Source organism: Lampetra fluviatilis, chromosome 2 (genome assembly GCF_964198595.1).
Source record: "Lampetra fluviatilis chromosome 2, kcLamFluv1.1, whole genome shotgun sequence".
NCBI classification, from domain to species: Eukaryota; Metazoa; Chordata; class Hyperoartia; order Petromyzontiformes; family Petromyzontidae; genus Lampetra; species Lampetra fluviatilis.
Genome location: NC_136276.1, coordinates 22,907,963 through 22,927,892, shown reverse-complemented (window position 1 = coordinate 22,927,892; position 19,930 = coordinate 22,907,963). Strand labels below are relative to the sequence as shown.

The 19,930-nt window shown below is 50.0% G+C and overlaps 1 protein-coding gene across 2 annotated transcripts; it reads right to left on the bottom strand.

Annotated features, from left to right (window-relative positions):
- Nucleotides 1–5,313: 5,313 nt before the first annotated feature.
- Nucleotides 5,314–17,520, bottom strand: METTL13 (methyltransferase 13, eEF1A N-terminus and K55). Of its 2 annotated transcripts, none has more exons than XM_078872366.1 (11): nucleotides 17,064–17,520; nucleotides 15,445–15,630; nucleotides 15,046–15,150; nucleotides 14,465–14,733; nucleotides 13,794–13,999; nucleotides 13,136–13,341; nucleotides 11,396–11,570; nucleotides 10,657–10,833; nucleotides 10,162–10,374; nucleotides 9,680–9,832; nucleotides 5,314–7,598 (listed from the first exon to the last, which is right to left on the bottom strand). In XM_078872366.1, the coding sequence occupies exons 1-11, from the start codon at nucleotides 17,214–17,216 to the stop codon at nucleotides 7,210–7,212; spliced, it is 2,232 nt and encodes a 743-aa protein (XP_078728492.1). In that variant the 5' UTR covers nucleotides 17,217–17,520; the 3' UTR covers nucleotides 5,314–7,209. The 2 variants fall into 2 exon arrangements, with proteins under 2 accessions (XP_078728492.1, XP_078728501.1); XM_078872375.1 differs by having other exon boundaries at nucleotides 9,680–9,811.
- Between the last annotated feature and the right edge of the window lie 2,410 nt (nucleotides 17,521–19,930).

Sequence of the window (19,930 nt, the reverse complement as noted above, 5' to 3'; positions counted from 1 at the left end):
GCCATTGACCTCACCGCACGTCACTGATGTGACCCCAACCCCACAAAGCCAAGGCAATGTGTGGCATGGCTGCCCTCGTGCGTCACATGAGGATACACAATGCAAGCAGTGGAAACGGTCAGCACAGACTTGGATTGCGCGCTCGTTTCTCGTGAAGTGCATTTTGCGTCTGTTTCTCGCTTTCGTATTGGAGCCATTCTCAGTGCACCAATAGTCCAAGGCCTCCCCACGACACGTGGTCATCGGGGTTTTGTTTTACCGTACTTCACCACGTTTGTCAGTGCAGGTTCACTGAAAAGTTCTGATATTATTCAACTCCACTGATGTTAGCCGCAGTTGGGAATTTAACTCAGATGGCCGGGTCCAATGTACCAGCGCTCCACACTTTGTTGTGTCGATTCACCTTGTGTCACCTTCAATTTAGTGCTCTGCACCGTAATAAAGAGGGTCTTAAAAAGACTACACCCGGACAAGCAAGCGCCCATATATTTTGTCGCTCTCTAAAGCTAACATTAAGGAAGTGGTTTTACAGTCCTAGTAAACAATACAGATTTTTATAGATTATGTTACCTATAGTTTTGAACTGAGTGTTTTCTTTTATTAACCTAAATATTAAATTCACATCTGTGGATAAACACCAATTACGGAACAACGTTTCATGCATGAGGAAATACAAATGGAGAACACCAGAACATTCTCTAAAAATATAGATATACATTTTTTTTTCCAACACAGCTGCCATAATGTTCTCATTACAATATCTTGTAGAACATCTCATCGTCCTTGTCAACATCCCTACCAAATGTAACAATTCCAGTAGTATTAATTTTAACAGAATAAGGAAATGTAAGTGTTGTGACACTGTTCCTGTTATCATTCATATTTTTTTATTATAAGAACTATGAAATACAGAAGTAGACATAATGTTTGACATTTAATTTGTGAGGGGAAAACACAGTGCACCATCATCATGCATGGTGGCGCAGTGTTAACACGTTACACAGCAATAAGGCACTGAGTTCGATTCATGACTTGGGCACCTTTCAATGTAGAGGTTGTATGTTCTCCCCCTGTTCTGCATGGGTTTCCACCAGGTTCCCCAGTTTCCTCCCATAGCTAAAATAAACCCCCATACAATGTAACTGGTATATGGCAAAAACATCCCCAATGGTGAAAGCTGCATGCAAATGAGTCACACATAGCAGCATTGCCCCTACTGCGAAAAATTGGCAGGACCTTCCTGAAAAACTCTTGAGACTCTGTGAGGCTTTTCTACATAAACCAGCGTTACAACAATCATCGCCGGCGACTGCAATGTGAAGGGTGGGTAAATGGTACAAAGACGAGAGGGTAGGTTAGGTATTTGAACGAGGGAGAACATATTCGTGGGTTGTCACCAGCAGAGTTGAGCACCTGCTTCAAAATACTAGTTTGCAAAATAGAGATGGAAGAGTCCAAACAGAGAAATTAGAAATAAAAAATACTTCCCATGGACTAAGTTCCAGATTGTCAGTAATGTCACCTTACCCGTTAAAATGCAACTCTAGTGAAGACAGGCTGATCTAATTAGAAGGCAAAGCTAATTACAGCAAGTCCTCGCTTAACGCGTGTTCGCACCACACATTTTCGCTATAACGTGGTTTTTCCATTTGGGAACATTCCGCGCAATGCGGAAAATGCACCATTATAATTCGGAACACGCCTCGTTACGCGGAATGCGCACGTTATAATTTGGAACGTGCACCATTATAACGCAGTTTTTAAGCGGTCGATGACGAACTACTTTCTTGATCTGCATGGCTGAGCGGTACAGTGATACAGTACGTGGAATGATACAATAACGCGGTTGAATACCCTCAGTGATTTGTCCCGCCATCTCGCTGTGTGTGCGTACATGTTATCTCGCTAAACTTTTGTCACAACGTGAAATCTACGCGAGCAAGTTGGGGGAATTGGTGGGTGGGGGAATTGGTGGGCGTGCGCCACTCGGCGTGGCGAGTGCCAGCCCAGAGAAGCCCACGCCACTGCCAGGCCCTCGTGCGCCATCATCGCTAGTCTCAGCTCGCAACTCCTCTGAGGCCGTGTCGCACGGTCCTCTACCATGCTCGACTGGGCCACCGCCGGCTCAACCCGGCAAGCCTTGCTCTCTCCCCCGATGTCCTCCTCTGCATGGGAGGACAGCGCTTCCCCCGAGCGCGCAGGGGCTGCTATCCCGGTTACCGGGGGCTGACTGGCAGCACACGGTGGTGGCTCTCTGCACCAGATAGCTCGGCCGACTCCACGTCTGAGTCCCGAAGTGAAGCGTGGGGGGAGGCTGGGAGCGGAGGGGTGGCCCCGAGCCGCACTCGCCTCAAGTGCAGCCTTCCTGAGGGGTGCTCCTCCCCCTCCGAGTGCATCGGCATACACTACAAGCTCATCCCACACCTCGGCTGGGAAACCAGGGGCTAATATTCCATCTCGCATCGTTGAGTAGGGAGTGCCCGTGCGATTGTTGCTTTGTGTGTGTGCATCTACGCTTGTATGTACCTATATGTAACCAGCAACTTGCTTAGTTTCCTGCCACTGTCCACAGTACTTGCGATGTTCTTCATCAACAAATGGTGACAATCAAAATGTCAGTTTCTAACTTGAAGGCAAAGAATTCTCCTGGTTTGCCATCTGAGTTTGATCAACCTGGAATCGATGCAAAACTCGAGACCCTGGCACCAACGTCGGTGGCACAGGTGTTGATGTTCATTGCACTTTTGCCAAATAAGACATCACCATTCAAGGTTCGGTGTATCGGGTGGATTGAATGATACCTGCATGGTCAATCACAGTTCGTCAAGCTGGGTGATAGACAGTCATCGTCTATGCCGTGCCTAGTTGATGTACCACAGGGGACTGCCTCGGGCCCTTCCTATTTTGAACATACGTCTCTCTGATCGCCGATGTCATCTCATCGCATGACAAAGTGCCATCAAAATGCTGATGCACACCATAGTGAAGTCAAAGTTAGATATGGAGAGCCTCGGTATCCTTCAAGATTTCACGTGAGTGGTGCACGTGTGGTTTGCATGAAACGAATTTTTTCTTAATCCAGAAAAATCGGAGGTTCTGCTGGTTGGCACTCAGACTCAGGTGAAAAAATATGTGGGAGGATCAGTCGTGGCGGTCGCAGATTCTGGGATTCAGTTTTCTACTCATCTAAATAGTCTCGGTACCATACTCGACCGGAATGTCATTTGATCACCACGTGCATAATATAGTCAGGTCTTGCGACACATTCAACCACTAATTAGTTGTGACATAGCCAACATGGTGGCGTGTATCGACAAGGATCGATTATAGCAACTCACTACTCTCGAAAACATTTGGCAAAAATATTACCAAGCTGCAACATGTACATAATTCTTTGGCACATGTGACGAGTACTGTAACATTCGACAATGTCTGTCCAGTGCTCGCCAAGCTGAATTGGCTTCCAGTTGCCCAATGAATACATTATAAGGTCGAACCCAGACACAACGTGTTTGGCACGTTTAACCTACTCACGCCGGCTTGTTCCCGCCCTCACAGTCGGACATATTTGCGGAATACACCACGCCGCCGTTGACCCTGGCCATTGACCGAGCAGCCCAACGTTCCTACCAGCTCCCTTTGCAGGAATGTGTTTTAAGGGCACCACGGGGTGACCAGCCCCTCCCCACCCAGCCCCACTCTCCCCACCCAGCCCCTCCCCACCTTCCCCTCCCCACCCAGCCCCACCCAGCCCCTCCCTGCACGACGGACGGACGGACACAATAATCCCCTGTGGGCTGGTGGAACCTGTGGGTTCCTACCAGTAAAATTATTTTATATATATTATGTTTCGGCTTGGGTCTAATTGTCCACGGTCAACTGACGTTGGCTGTAATTGCCCACGGTCACTTACGTTATTGGCAAGCTTTGGGGCCACTTCCTGGAGTCGTGGAGTTCTTCCATTACTAGTACATTTTATAAAAGCATGTTTTTTTAAAGTGTTTTTTTAATATTACTTATTACGTCAATGCTGTGAAACTACAAGGCGCCTGACCTGTCTGGCAACTTTCCCCACTCGTGGGGGTTGCTGCCTTTCTGGTTCTCTTCGAAACACCTCTCGTACTGCCTCGCAGATCTCCACCCTGGTTCGTCCATGCTCATCACCTTTCTACTTCCGATGTGGTTTTCATTGTTTTTACGAATCCCCGCACCTCCGATTAATACGGTTGGCTACGTACGGAGCGAAAGAAGTTCCACATAGTACATGCATTCAAACGCTACAGAAACAAAACGAAATGGATATTATCACTTTAATGCGTTTCTTCGCTTGGGTGCAGAGTTGGGACTGTTCTTGGATGTTGAGACTTAAGAGACTTCTGTGTTGATAACTTTGTTGTTTTTGTTGGTGCTATTTCTTGAATTGTTTATTTTCTGAAGGATTTCACTTGCTTGCTAGTTCCTATAAACAGGATTTGGCCCATATATATAATTAGTGTGCAGCATTGTGGTATGCAATTAACATGACACTACAAATGTTTTTTTAAAATAACATTGCCTTAAGGATAAATATATAAAAGGGCGATGTTCAAGTGCGATGAAGGGCGATTGCCAGTAACGTCGCATGCTATATTTATTTTAAAAGGTCGCAGTGTTTTTGGCGAATGTCTTTTTTTATCAGGGCATTCAGAACACCTACGCGCGACTTTACACCGACCGGTCGTTCTCTGCGCACTTTTGACCTCCCAAACATTACGGAACCTACACCACCGGTTTCCCAATTGAGATTCCGTGCTGCATTCAACGTACTCTGCTGAATTAACAATTTCAGCGATTGCCTCAATATTTGACCGATAAACTGCAGCTTCACAAACTCTCGGAGTCGGAGGTCCTCACATCGTGACCACACTCAACCACGATTTTAGCAAAGTTTCGAAACTCAGGAATTTTTGTTCCTTGGCCCAAAGATTTGGAATGCTCTCTGCCTGGAGAACTGCACCTGATCACCAAGATTCTCCAATTTAGAAACTTTAAATCTACTAATTTCCTATATGTTAACTAGAGATGTTTTTTTTTTCTTTCCTTCCATCTCTCTGTACAATGCTCAGAAGCCCTTTGTAAGGTCTGCTGTGCCTTGTAAAAACGTAAATAATTGTCATGGACAGGGAACTAAAAGTGAGGGCCAAAAATAATAGAACAAGTGATGTGAAACCACAGAATATTGCAGAAACATGTCAAAAGAAGAAATTGCAAACCATTGAAGGCACACTGCTACACAGAATTAAAGAGAATACACAGAAACGGAGAACTCGCGCACAACGGATTTATTTTCTTAAAAGAACAAATGAAAAGTGAAAACAAATGGAGTCGTGAAAAGTAAAGGTGACAATAAAGCAGCAAGAACCTGATAGTCGACAGTTGGCAAACCGCAAATATTCACCCTTCGAGAGCTACGTGAAACCATCAGGCACTTTCAAATCTTGATTAAAACTAATTTTTTTTAAACTGCTTTATCTGTTTTGTTGTCCAGCCCCGCACCTCTCGATTAGCATGATTGGCTACGTACGGTGCGAAAGTTCTACATGCAGGCACGTCATGGTGTCAAAACACTCCTGCAGATCTTTGCAGAAAAAAACAATTCAATACAAGTTAACCGTTTGGGCGGCAGGATGGTGGCACAGTGGTGGTGTTCGTGCCTCAGCAAGGAGGAGCTGTTCAATTTCGACTCCGGTGCCTCTGTGTGGAATCTACATGGGTTTTCTTTCATAGGTAAAACAACAAACTGGCTAAACATCCCAATGCTGAAAAAATACGAAATTACACATCGCAACGCCGCCCCCTACTGTGAAAACTCGACAAACCCCCTGAAAAAGTATCGAGTCTTTGTAACGGCCAGATTTTCTGCAGATTCGTCCATTTTCAGGCAACACAATACACAGGTCCGAGGTGTTTCATTTATTTACACCGGTGCTACATTTCATCACATATGCCACAAAACAGCATACACTGAAATATGATGTAGCCAAACAGAAACATAGGAAGTACTGCCAAAGATGTCTCGACTTGTTCAACATCAGCGGCTTGGCAAAGCTGAGGTTTTCCTTGAAAGACACGATCACGCAACGGTTGGTTGCAATATCAACCAAGGACGTGCAAGCAGCGCACTCGCACATCCACACACCTGCACACAGCACACAACATCCACACACACTTCCACACATACTCCTCCGTACAACGCGCACACACATCCACACACTCATACAACCAGACAAAACAAATACAAAGATCCCCCCCGTATAGCCTTAACAGGCTGTTGGGGCAAGTGCTGTTCGTGAGCACCTATAACGGCCAACACAGTACACTCCTACAACCAGATCACACACATCCACACTCCTCCACGCAGAGCAGACATCCACACACTCCTCCGTGCAGTGCACACACATCCACACACTCCACCGAGAGCACAAACCTCCACACACTCCGCTGTACAGCGCACACGCCGACACACATACACCCCTCCTCCCAAGAGGCCACACTAAATGCGCTACAAACCAGACTCTTTCAACCCTTTCACCGGCCAAATGACTTAAACCCTACACCACCCAGCAATTTTTTTTTCATTCTCGAATCTTGGGTCAGTTTAAATTTTGGTAGACGTTTTCAGAATGAATGATTGGTGCATGACCCTAGTTGTGTATATTTCCACAAAACAAACAGTAGCAGACAATCTATGTGTGTATTACCCGCTATGAACCTGGTGACCCGAGTTCCAATCCCACTGACGGCCAACACCAGTGACAATTATTTGAACTAGTCCTGGGCCTCCTATAGGTCGACTTAACCTCAAATGAGGACCTGGTGAGGTGTGTAAACATTACCACTAGAGACAAAAGCAGTCTGGCATGCTGTTGGCTAACCCCCCCCCCCCATCATGCGCAGTGCCAGCTTTCATAGGTGCTCATTAACAGCAGTTGCCCCAAGAGTCTGTTAAGGCTATTCGGGGGCTCTGTGTTGCCTTATATTCGCTGATGTAGAATATCTGGCCTGGTCCACAGGAGGGCATCATCACCACCGGGTATTGAGGAGAGACAGGTGGCTTTAAAAAGAGTCAAGTTCAAGGGAGGTGTATGGGGGGTGGAGGGGGGGGTCGTGCCCATGGCACGCAGCACGCATCAGGTTCCACAGTAAAGCAGTCCACAAGCGGCAGGGGGGTCACGCGAGCTGCAGAGAGCCCAGCATCTCGGCGAGGCGCAGCTCACGCTCGTGGCTCTTGGCCCGCTTCTGCAGCCAAGCCTGCAGCTCCGCCGACAGCTGCCCAGCCTCACGTACGTCCACGTCCGCGGCCCCCCCGCGTCTCCCCGCGACCCCCCCTTTCCTCGCCGCCTCTCCCTCAGAGGAGCCTGCCGAGACGCCATCGGCCGTCCCAGGGTTCGGTGATGGTGCGGCGGGCAGCAGCGTCATCGGGCCCCGGCAATAATAGACCTCGTTGACCTCCTCGGGGATCGTGACATAGGAGACCCAGGAGAAGGCATCTTTGAGCGAGGAAACCGTGGTCTGCTTGAGCGCCGAGTCCCGGCAAACCAGGTTCAGCATGAAGAGACCTGTGCCCAGCACAGCCGCAGCGGCAGGAGCAGCAGAAACGCGCAGCACAATCGTGTGAAAGAAAAACGCTGAAGACCGGTACCGGCGGTGTCAAGAGGAGGAGGCTCGTGAAGGTCGCTACTAAGCAGTTGGAGGCAGTCACCCTGCAACAACAGCGGGGGCCGGAGAAGCGATGCTCGCAACGGGCGGAACGTAGAGTGGCTAAAACACAGCAAATTGGCACAGTAGAGGGCACAGGTGGTGCATCTGACAGTCATCTGTCAACTCATAGCACCTGTATCCGTCCCATAACATCCCAGCAGTGAGCTTGACACTTCATGTGGTATCAAGGTGCACCTAGCTTGGTACAAGCACCATGGTTATGTCACCGCCACTTAGTGTAAAATGGCGGTTGTTGTGGCAATAGTGGTGTGTAAGAGTGAGAGTGGTGCGTAAGAGAGTGGGTGTGTTGCTGCTCTGGAGACCAGGAGTTCGATGATCGATATATCACTATGTAACACGATTTTTGTCCATGGGTAGTAAGTGTTATTTTTATTTATTTCTTATGCCTAAACAGTATAGAAAATGGCTATTCCCCACAAACTTTGCTTTTGTGACCAGGACTTTATGTGAAGTATTGACACAAATGCACACGTTTTCTCATTGGAAATAGGTACATTTCAAAATATCACCGTCCTGGTCAAAAAAGCAAAGTTTGTGGGGAATAATAGCCATTTTCTGTATATTTGAGGCATAAGCAATTAGGAAATAACACTACCCAGTGAAACAATGTTTTTTTTGTTACACTGTATTCGGTCGTTGCGTTGATAGCATTCGTCGTGATTTCTCACTTAAGTGGGCTGCGTGAAGGCAGCCATCTTCCACTCAAAGTGATAGTGGTGAGTGTGTGAGAGTGGTGTGTGAAAGAGAGTGGTGACTGTGTGAGAGTGGTGTAACTGGAGTGGTGAGTGAATGAGACTGAATGAGAGTGGTGAGAGTGAACCGTGGGAGTGGTGATACTGGAGAGTGGTGTGTGAGAATAGTGCGGGTGTGAGAATGGTGAGTGTGTGAGAGTGGTGAGTGTGGATGAGAGTGGTAAGTGTATGAGAGTGGAGAGTGTGTGAGAATGGCGTGAGTGGTGTGTGAGAATGGCGTGTGAGAGAAGAGTATGGGGAGCAGTAGTGTAGCGGTTAGCGTGCTGCACTACAAACCCGGCACCCAAGTTCGATTCGCGCTCACGGGCAACACCAGTGATGAATATCTGAACCGGTCCTGGGCCTGGTGTAAACATTGCCACTAGGGAGACAAAAGCGATCGGGCGTGGTGCTGGTCACGTACCCCCTCGCCTTCATAGGTGCTAACGGCACTTGCCCCAACAGTCTGTTAAGGTTAAACGGGGATCTTTGTCTTTTGAGTGGTGTGTGAGTGAGAGTGGTGTGTGTGGTGAGTGAGAGTCGCGTGTGAGTGAAAGTGAGTGAGAGTGGTGTGAGTGGTGTGAGTGGTGTGTGTGGTGTGTGTGGTGAGTGAGAGTCGCGTGTGGTGAGTGAGAGTCGCGTGTGGTGAGTGAGAGTTGCGTGTGAGTTAAAGTGAGTGAGAGTGGTGAAAGTGGTAAGTTTAGTGAGTGCGAGTGGTGTGCGATTGAGTGAGAGTAGTGAGCGAGTGAGCGGTGAGTGTAGTAAGAGTGGTGAGCGAGTGAGAATGGGGAGCGAGATTGGTGAGCGACTGAGAGTGTGTGAGTGGTGAGCGTGTAGTGAGAGTGGTTTGTGAGTCAGAGAGTGGTGAGCATGTGGTGAGTGAGAAGTGGTGTGCGATTGAGTGGTGAGTGAGATTGGTGAGTGACTGAGAGTGATGAGTGCGAATGAGTGATGAGCTCGTGGTGAGTGAGAGTGGTTTGTGAATGAGTGGTGAGTGTGTGGTGAGAGTGGTGAGCGAGAGAGTGGCGAGTGAGAGAGGTGAGTGAGAGCGGTGAGTGAGAGTGGTGAGGGAGAGTGGTGAGCATGCGGTGAGCATGCGGTGAGCATGTGGTGAGAGTGGTGAGGGTGGTGAGCGAGAGAGTGGTGAGCGAGTGTGGTGAGAGCGGTGAGTGAGAGTGGTGAGTTACCGTGCGGGCCGATCAAGGAGCCCACGTCCCGGAGCAGCGCTGGCTCCACGAAGGCCGCTGGGGGGCAGCTCATGCCGAGCGCCGGTTCCTTGCTGTCCACATCAAACAGCACCGCGTCCAGTGCCGGCTCGCCTGCACAGCACACGCGTAACACTAGCAACACACACGCAGCACACATGCTAGCAACACGCTAGCAACACGCAAGCAGCATGCTCGCGGCAATCTCACAGCAGGCTCACAACACGCTCTCAACACGCTAGCAACACACTGGCAAACAGTTCGCAGCTCGCTCGCAACACGCTCGAAAACACACTAGCAACATGTGAGCAACAAGCTCCCAGCACGCTTGCCGCACGCTAGCAGCACACTCACAACACGCTCGGAGCACACTCACAAAACGGTTAAAACACGCTCTCAACAGGCTAACAGCACATGAGCAGCATGCAACGTGTGGTTCCGCGGTGCCCAGCGACGGCCATTACCGCGAGCGGCCATGGCCCGGATGTGAGCAACGCCATCCCCGACCACCACGTGGGCGCGCTCGTCGCCACAGAAACCGAACCACTCGGACGCCACGGCAACCACCGCCGGGTCGATCTCCACGACGACGAGGGAGCAGGCCGGGAAGAGGCGGTGCAAGAAGAGCGGCAGAGAGCCGCCGCCAAGGCCAACCAGTAGCACGCGGAACGCGGCGGCTGTGTCCGGCGCACGCAGAGCAATGCATGGACGGTACATCAACATGGCGCATCAACATGGAGCAACACGGAGCAACTTTAACGCGGCGCAATGTCGGCACATCAAAGAAGAGCAACGTCAACATGGCATCAACACGACGCGTCAACACAGCGGAGCGACGCGCAAGAGGCATGGGGCGTGAGGGAGAGCCAGCAGGGTATGGAAGGCAACGGGCGTGTGCGCAGGCCCATTCATTGAGACACGCAAGCGGCGGGCGGCCGTGCAGGCCACTGGGCCGGTACCTGGCTCGAGGCGCAGCAGGGCGAGGCCGCCCACCATTGCCTGGTGGTGATCGCAGGAGAGGAAGGCGGCATCGATCTCCGTGCCGTCCGCGGTGCGCACTGCTGCGGCTCCTCCCGGCTCTGCTCGCCGTCCCGGACTCTTCTTTTTGTTCTTCTTCTTTGTCGTCAAGGCAGTGCCTGCGGAAACATGCGCAGCACCGCTGGCACTTGTGCCTCGCACCAAGGAGGACCCGGGTTCGATTCCCGACTCGGGCGTCTCTCTCGTCCCCACGTGGTTAGCAAACCCCGCCATTGTATTTGCGATTTGCACTCCATTCCCGCGCACGTGGTTAACGCGCTCGGTGCCACTCGGCTAACTGGGTGGAGCGTGACTTGATCGTTGCGTTCCTCCAATGTGTTCGTTACTCGGTGTGTGCGTGTGTCCTACTGGAGATCTGTGAAAAAGAGCTTCAAAGCTCACCAGATTCCTCCAGTGTAAATAAAAATTGTGATTCTGATTCTGTGTGTCCGTGTGCGAGTGTCCATGTGTGAGTGTGTGTCCATGTGTGAATTTGCATGTGAGTGTTCATGTGAGTGTGCGTGTCCATGTGGAAGTGTGCGTATCCATGTGAGAGTGTGCGTGTCTGAATGAGTGTACATGTCCGTGTGCAAGTGTGTGAGTGTGCCTATCCGAGTGCGAGTGTGCGTGTCCATGAGTCCATGTGTCCGTGTGCGAGCGTGAGCGAGTGTGAGCACACACTGGGCATGAGCCTGGCCTCAGACTGGATGAGGTTGGGGTTGGAGAGGAAGAGGAGGCGGCGGTAGCGGCGCGCGTCTTCGGCCGTCACGTCCTCAACCACCATCCCGGCCGCCTGCAGCCGTACCGCGCGTTCACCCAGCCCTGCCCCGGGGCCCCCGGCTGACAAGAATGGCACCTGAACGCCCGCGCGCACGCACAGACAAACATCCATAAGGTTTTGTTGGGTTAGATCGCAAAAATATAACTGTGTCGTTAAACCCGCTGCTACCACACAATACAGTCAAATTAGTAAGGTTTGTCACATAAACAAAATGTGCCAATTAATTACTACTTCAACAAACTGGTGTGTTGGGGAGTAAATCCACAACATTTACAATTCGAGTATGACATTTCGCTGATGATTACAACCAGGCGATTAGCCAGAATTGTGAAGAAGTATTCCTGTTTCGGTCTTAAATAGAGTAAAGATGATGTCACCGCTGTGTGCTTATTAGGCGCGAGGACCAGAGGGTAGGGTTAATGTAGTCATAGAAATGACAATGGCTGGTATTACCCTTGCATCTCTGCATCTTATGAGGAATGCCAGTGAAGACATCAGTTTTACCCGCTTGATGCGGAGTTTCTCCAATTTTCTGGTTTCAAGAAAAGTATCCTCCCCAGAAGTTAGCCAGTTTAACACGCAGGGTTTTGCGACCAATATTATCCATAAAGGTTTTTTGGGTTAGATCGCGTAAATATAAATGTGCCGTTCCGCAATGTAACCAAAAAAACTTTATGGATATTAAACTTAATTTGGAGCTTTCGTGACTGCAGGAATTATTCCTTGCTAGGTTAGTTAATTTAGTGTGTCTCTCCCTGCCTCCTAATTTTTTCAAGCTTTCGTACCGTACCACTCATCGTGCTACTCATTGACATGCTAATTTCTCTAACCCCTCTCTCTCCGCCCCTGCCCCCCTCTCTCAAGCTTTTTACACCTTGCCACTCACCGTTTCCACTCATGGACATGCTAATTTCTCTAACCCCTCCCTCTATCCCAGCCCCCGCCCTCCCCTTTCTCTATTTAAGGCCTCGACACAGAGGCGTAGTTTCTTTTTGTGCCTATGTTTGCTCTCTCTCTATGTATCTCTGTGATATCTGTCTGTTTATATGTCTGTCTATGTTTCTGGTTCTGTGTTTAATCTCTCAAATTTAGCATTCTCAGGAAGAACGTAATCAACCAGATAGGGTGTTGACTTATGTTATCCGACTCTCTGTTGTATTACATTACATTTCTAAGCATACTAGATTTGTGTTTCTATTAAATTTATACCTGATGATGATTGCTGGTGTTGCAATCGAAACGTCGTATGCTAGTATTTAATTTAATTTATTATTTTATCTTTATACGTGACTTTACCGAAAGAACCAAAGAATAATTTATGGATATTGGTCGCGAAAACTGACAAAGATCCCAAGGACCATTTACAGACTGTAGGAGCAAGAGCTGTTAACGATTAGCGCCTACGAATGCTGGCACGACACACGAGGGGTCAGGTAGATGGCCAGCACCACGCCCTGCAGCCTTTGTTTCCCCAATGGTGATATTTACACATGGTACACAAGGTACGCATTACAAAGCGGAGTCGACCTAAGGGAAGCCCAGGACCGGTTCAGATGTTTGAGGGGCGATTCACGACACGCAGGTCTCTCTCCGGCGCAGTCTGTCCAGGCACCGCCTGCACCGCGTGTCGCGAGCCTCACCTGCTGGCGACGGGAGGAGAGGCCCGGCGGCGCCAGCTGCATGACAGGGCCCGAAAGCTCGGCCTGCACCGCCTCCATGCCGCCCACGTAGTCCTGGCCCCGGTGCAACGTGGCCACCACCAGCCGGCCAAACCCCGCCGACGCCGCGAGCTGCCGCCGGCCCTCACGGGAGCCGAACAGCCACTCGCTCTCACGGCCCTGGGGCACTACACACGTGGGGGCAGGGGTGGGGCAGGGATGGGGGGGCAGGGGTGGGGGGCGATCAGATTGGCTCACGTGCAGGGACCGGATTAATTGTTCACTTTTCGAGACCGTGAGAGATGTTGGGCGGCTCGGGGAGGCCTTCCTCCGGCAGATCGTGGCTACTAACGACCAGAATGATAATGGATAACTTTGTCAATTAACAATTGTTTAGTATTTCATTTGTACTGACTTTTTTATTGTCGATCTCATTTGTTTTTAAAGCATTCAACCCAAAGGTAACGAGCGCTTCCAGCCCCAGACTCCTGCCCCTGTAGTAAAGATGCCGAGCAAAGCCACCCAGAGGGAGAGCAAAGTTACCGAGAGGGAGAGCGAGGCTACCGAGAGGGAGGCGAACGAGCGAGTGGAGGAAGTACGTGTGATCGTGCGTCACGACTGTGCTTGCTCAGTGCCACACCAATGAAGATGGCGAAGGCTTTCCCGGGCGGTGAGGGCCGGCGGTCCACCACGTGGAGCGAATAACGTGGGGAGCTTGCCCCAGGTGCCAGGAGGTCAAGTGAGCAGTCCTCCCCAGCACCGCCCGGACGCTGCAGCCGACTCCTCACAATGGCCAAGAGCTGGTGGTCCTGCACAGCACTTAGCAGCCACTCCGAGCTCTCCAGCCTAGACACACAGCACTGACACTACAGCCTGGGCACACACAGCACTAACACTACAGCCTGGAAACACAGAATTAACTCTACTAAATTACTATTTTTATTTTACCAGGTAAGGCCCAATAGCTCTTTTTCAGAAGTGACCTGCCCACAAATGATAACCCAATAAAGTGGCTTATCATGTGGAAATTTAGAGAAGCCAAATACTCCAAAGACATATTTCTAAATGTGGAGGGGAAAAACCGTGGAGCTGGAGAAAAATACAATCGACCACGAGGAGAACATGCAAACTCCAGATATAGAACAGGCGTCATGGTCGCGATCGAACTCACAACCTTCTGTATACCAGGGGAGGTAGTTAACATCTCTCCACCGCGGCGAGTGTGGGTACTGGGTGAGTGAGTGAGTGTACCGGGCGAGTTTTGGGTACGAGGTGGGTGAGTGTGGGTACGAGGTGGGTGAGTGTGGGTACCGTGTGGGCTTGCCACCACCTTGGCTGTCCAGGCAGAGCTCCAAGATGGGTGGCTGCGCTGGACCGGGCAGCCTGTGGAAGCGTGTGAGCACCACGAGAAAGACCGGCATGCTGGGCTCGGTGTGCTCGGTGGAGCCGGCAGGGCCGGCGGGGGCCTGTGGCAGCACGTGCACGCGTACCGGCCAGCCCTCGACGGTGCTGAAGTGCTCTACCAGCATGCGCAGGATGTGCTCCTGGGCCAGCGACACACACAGGTACCGCCCTCCGAACTGGCGGGCACATGCAGCCAGAGACACGAGCAGAGGACAGGTGCACGCAGACAAAACGCTCAATGCATTGATTCAAATCAATTACGAGCCACGTACTGAAGTTTAATTCTAGCCGAGCTCATGTACTGTCATGCTTCAGTTGTATCGTCGACATCACTCCCACACACATGAATACGCTCGAGCAAAGACGGCACAAGGGGGTGCACTGTATTATAACTTTAAAGTCTTCTTTTATTATGAATTAAACGTCATACGTTGGTAGCCTGGGACACATCCCAGGTGTGTAGCTATGGGGGGGGAGGGAGGGAGCACCTGTAGCACGCGGGAGATCTCAGAGAACATGCGCGTCACGGTGAGGAGCGTGGGAGGAGATGAGTCTGGCATGAGTGCGTCCAGGGTGCCCTTGTCCAGCACCACCTGCTCACACACACACACACAAAGGCATTACCACTCAAAGACAAAGATCCCCCATATAGCCTTAACAGATTGTTGGGGCAGCGAGCACCTATGTAGGCCAGAACAGCACACGAGGGGGTGGGTGGCCAGCACCACGTCCGACCGCCTTTGTCTCCCCAGTGGCGATGTTTACACACTGCACCAGGTACTCATTTGAGGCTGAGTCGACCTAGGGGAGGCATCAAAACTCACAGGACACACACACGGGCATCACCATTCATACAATGGCAGTGCCAGGTTTCACACAAACTGCACCTGGAAGGAGCCGTCGTCAAAGTCCATGGCGGTGACATCCATGACTCGGAAGTCGAGGTCGGGTCGCCGCTCGCGCATCACCCTGATGGCCGTCTCGCTCACGTCCACGCTCACCACACTCTTGGCCAAGCCGGCGTCATGCACTCGCTCGCTCAGCTCCGAGTTCCCGCAGCCAACCACCAGCACCTGCCAAAATCACCACATAGCCACACAGGAGTCATCCCCCTACAAAGCCACCCACACAGGAGCCAACCCCCACCCAGCTACACAGGAGCCAAACCCCACCCAGCCACACAGGAGTCACCCTCCGACCGAACCAGCCACACAGGAGCCACCCAGCCATACAGAAGTCACCCCCTCCACCCAGGCACACAGCAGCCACACAAGAGCCACATGCACAGTTAGTACGGCCGTGGCAAGAGTGCAGCACGAACAGTACAGGAAAACCTCAACTGAGGCGTGTCAGGTTTTTTGGAGCAGGGTTGCAAAGTTTGCTGCTGCTCTTTTTGTAATCCCAATTGAGCAATTTGCAGGCAATTTGTCAGCATTGGGGCACCACGGTGGCAAAGATGTAAACTTACCCAGTACCCATACTCGCTGCGGTTATGAGATGTTAACTCCCTCCCCTGGTATGCAGGAGGTTGTAGATTCGATCCTAACCCTGACGCCTGTATATTTGCATTTTGCGTCGTCTCCCCGTGTTTGCATGGATTTTTCTCCGGATCCTCCAGTTTTTCCTCCGCATTTAGAATCAACATGCGTTTAGAGCATTTGGCCGCTATAAATTTCTACATAAGCCACTTTCAACTGGTACAAAAACTGACACCTTTATACAATGATTCATGTTTGCAATAAACACAACACAAGCAGTCAAAATGCAAACAAAAAGAAACAACTCTGATAATGATATGCACTGTCCTTGAAGTTGATTGGTCCACACCCGAGACAGCTTTTCTTAGAGCCTAGTCTCCATTGGTGTTGGACCAGATGACGCCAAAAGGCCTTTTGGCGTCATCTGGTTCACGTATGTGTATAAATATGTTTAGGCTCGCTGGTCTCGTCATGAAATTGCAATGAAAAAACACCAGGGGAGGCAGCTATCACATCTGCCTCACTGAGGGGGACGTGTCTAACGCGCCCCCCTCCGTGTGTGAATCTGGCTCTGACACGAGCCAGTGCCTCCCCAGCCATTGACCTCACCGCACGTCCTTGGTCCACACGGGACGTGCAAGGGTGACCTGGGTAGAGGGGACTTCCAGACTTATCACAGGACTACACAGCCATGCAAGCTACAACAATCTGAAACGTTACACAGATGTAGGGTGCATATAGCCAAAAGCAACCCCAATTCAGTAATTTTAAAGTCATTTATCAGCATTTGGATGTTTGACCAATACCAATTAAAATGTATGGGAGTATATTTAGCCATCGCAGAAAACTGACCAAACCCGTGCAGAGCAGAGGGAGAGAGATCACACAAACTCCACACAGTAAGGCGCCCACGTCGGAGGCCACGGGTGTCACCACTACTCCACACGCCCCGCACCCCCCGGTCATACGAACGTGGAATGTCATCATCAGTGGAATGTCATCATCAGTGGCTCCGCGGGGCTGTAAACCTGGTCGCTGGGCTTCACGTAGCGTCGCAGCAGCCCCGCCAGCTCCTCGTAGGAGCCGTACCACTCGAAGGCGTCGTCCCCGCGCCGCTCGAAGAACCTCTCCCAGTAGCGCGCGCTGCTGAAGTCGCGGTGGCTCCGCGGTAGCAGCTCCATGGTTGGGGGGGGGGGGGGCACCGGGCGGGTGGCGCGCCGCCTCACGGGCGGCAGGGAATTCAGGCAAGCAGCGGGGGTAGGGAGAGGGAGTCCGCCCGAGCAAGGCCCTGGTCTCGAGTCGCAGCGCTTGCGAGCGCTGTGCAAAGTTGTGCGAGACTGGGGATAGACGGCAGTCGCCTTCAGTCGCGACGACAAACCCGGGGCGACTGTTCCCTGCTCTCGTCCTTACCACGACCACCACAACCAACAACCACCAACAACCACCACCAGCAACAGCAGCAAAGCCACATGGACGCGAAGCAGCGGAACCACGTGGGCGGAAGCACGTGGCACTGAGGGGTGATGGATGATGGACAGCTCATGACAGAAGCATTAAGAATATATGTATTTACTTGTCTTTTGCCCGTCCTAGGACGGGTGTATTTCAGTAAATCTTAAACTTGCAAGCGAAAAGCAGACCGCGACGTGATATTCATTACATCAATTCGTGTGCAATTTGTAAGGCTGCGGTGACAGACTTATTTCATTTTAAGGTTATAATCCCTTCTTCTTGGTTATTTCGGAAAAGTCACGTAGAAGGGAAGTAATAAAATAATAAAAATAAAACATAATAAAATAATTCTCACGACGTTTCGGCCACAACGCAAGCAGCCGTCCTCAGGTGAAGACCAGGTATGTCTCCCCGACATTATTTTTTATTTGTATTATTTTATTACTTCCCTTCTACGTGACTTTACCGAAAGAACCAAGAAGATGAATCCCTGCAGTCACGAAAGCTTTAAATCGAAAGTTATAATCCCTTGTTCATCATGTCTCAACAGCGTTACGGAGATCGCGTGACGTGAGGGTTCTGCCTATGTAGTGAGGGTTGTAAGTTGACGCTGAGGAGGGGGGAGGAGGCGCCTCACCCCTCCATTTGGAGGACGTATTAAACACACAGCGTTGGTGTACGGTGTTTTTTCTGCAATATTTTGCTGTCTTTTCTTGGATTTTCTGTTTGCACTTAGTCACATATTCACTTTAAGATGTTTTCTTGTTCATGTTTTTGTTTTTTGTTTGTTGCGGTTGCACCCGATTCAAGAGCCGAATGGCTCACAGGGCTATACCAAATAAATGCACACTAATGAGGGGGGCTGGCCGACGTGAAGTGACGTCACGCGCGGGACACACAGACATTCTTGGCTTATTATAGTAGTAAATACCGGAGGAATCCGATCCGATGAGCGAAAAAGCTATTTTCCACACACGTTCAGTCGGGGCAAGGCAGAACAACAACACATACAAAAACACGATATGAGTTCAAAGTATAGGAAAGGTAAATAAATCATCCATACTAGGTTTTTTGGGGTTAGATCGCATATTTACGCGATCTAACCACAAAAAACTATATTATGGATTATATTGGTCGCGAAAGCCTATGTGTTAAACAGTAAATAAATAACTTCTAAATATATACAAATTAAACTAAACAATGTTTATTCTTTCCAGGTAAAAGCCCACTGAGCTATTCGCTTCTTTTTCAGAAGCGACCTGGCCACAAATGACAGCTCAACGACGTGGCTTATCATGTGGAAATGTATAGCAGCAAAATAATATAAATAATATAAACGCATATTTCTGAACGTTATTTATCGTCACGCTTGTTCACTCATGGCAGCCCCACTGAGGCTCGTATCTTTCTCACGAGAGAGGGTCCTGCCAAGTTTTCGCAGTAGGGGGCAATGTTGCTACGTGTAATGCTAATTGAGTATATTAACAGGTAAACTAAACTATTTCTTTTTATTTTGCAGGTAAGGTCCACTGAACTATAGTATAGCGCTTTCTCAGAAGCGACCTGGCCACAAATGATAACTCAACGAGGTGGCTTATCATGTAGAAATATATCGCAGCCAAATACTCTAAATGCATGTTTCTAAATGTGGAGGGAAAAAAACTGAAGGACCCAAAGAAAAATCCACACGACCACGGGGAGGACATACAAACTCCAAATATACAGCAGGCGTCAGGGTCGGGATCGGGATCGAACCCACGACCGCCTGTATACCAGACGAGGTAGTTAACATCCCGCCAACGTGGATGTTTGACCAATACTAATTGCATTGTATTTGGGAGTTTTTTTAGCTTGGGGGAAGGGGGGGAGGGACTAAGAGAACCCAGAGGACACCCATGCATGGCAAGGGGAGAACATACAAACTCCAAAGAGACACGCGCTCAACTTGCGAAGTGTGATGATGCGCGCGTAGGCGAGCCAATACGCCAACTTTCCTGCCAAGTTTTTGCAGTAGGGGGCGGTGCTGCTGCTGTGTGTAATCCTAATTGGAATTTTTTTGTAAGTAAATTGATTGTGTTTGACCAATACCAGAGCCCGGAGGAAACCCATATGCAGAACAGGGGGAGAGAGAACATACAAACTCCACACAGAAAGACTCCCGAGTCGGGAATCGAACCCCTTGCTGCGCGGCGCCAATGTTCACGATGCGCTTTTGACACTGCCGCCCCAATGGCAAGATGTAGTCATTGTTAATCATTTTAATCTTGTAAACGTTCCTGCCAATTCCTCATAGGGAATCAATGGACCATGGACGATTCATTGGGTAATGTTTTTCCGATAGGTTAATAAAACTCTCTGGTTCAAATAATACTTCTTATTAAGTGCAGATATCCTTCCCACCACCAGCACATCCGGAATGACAATGAGAGCACAGCAGTGAAGG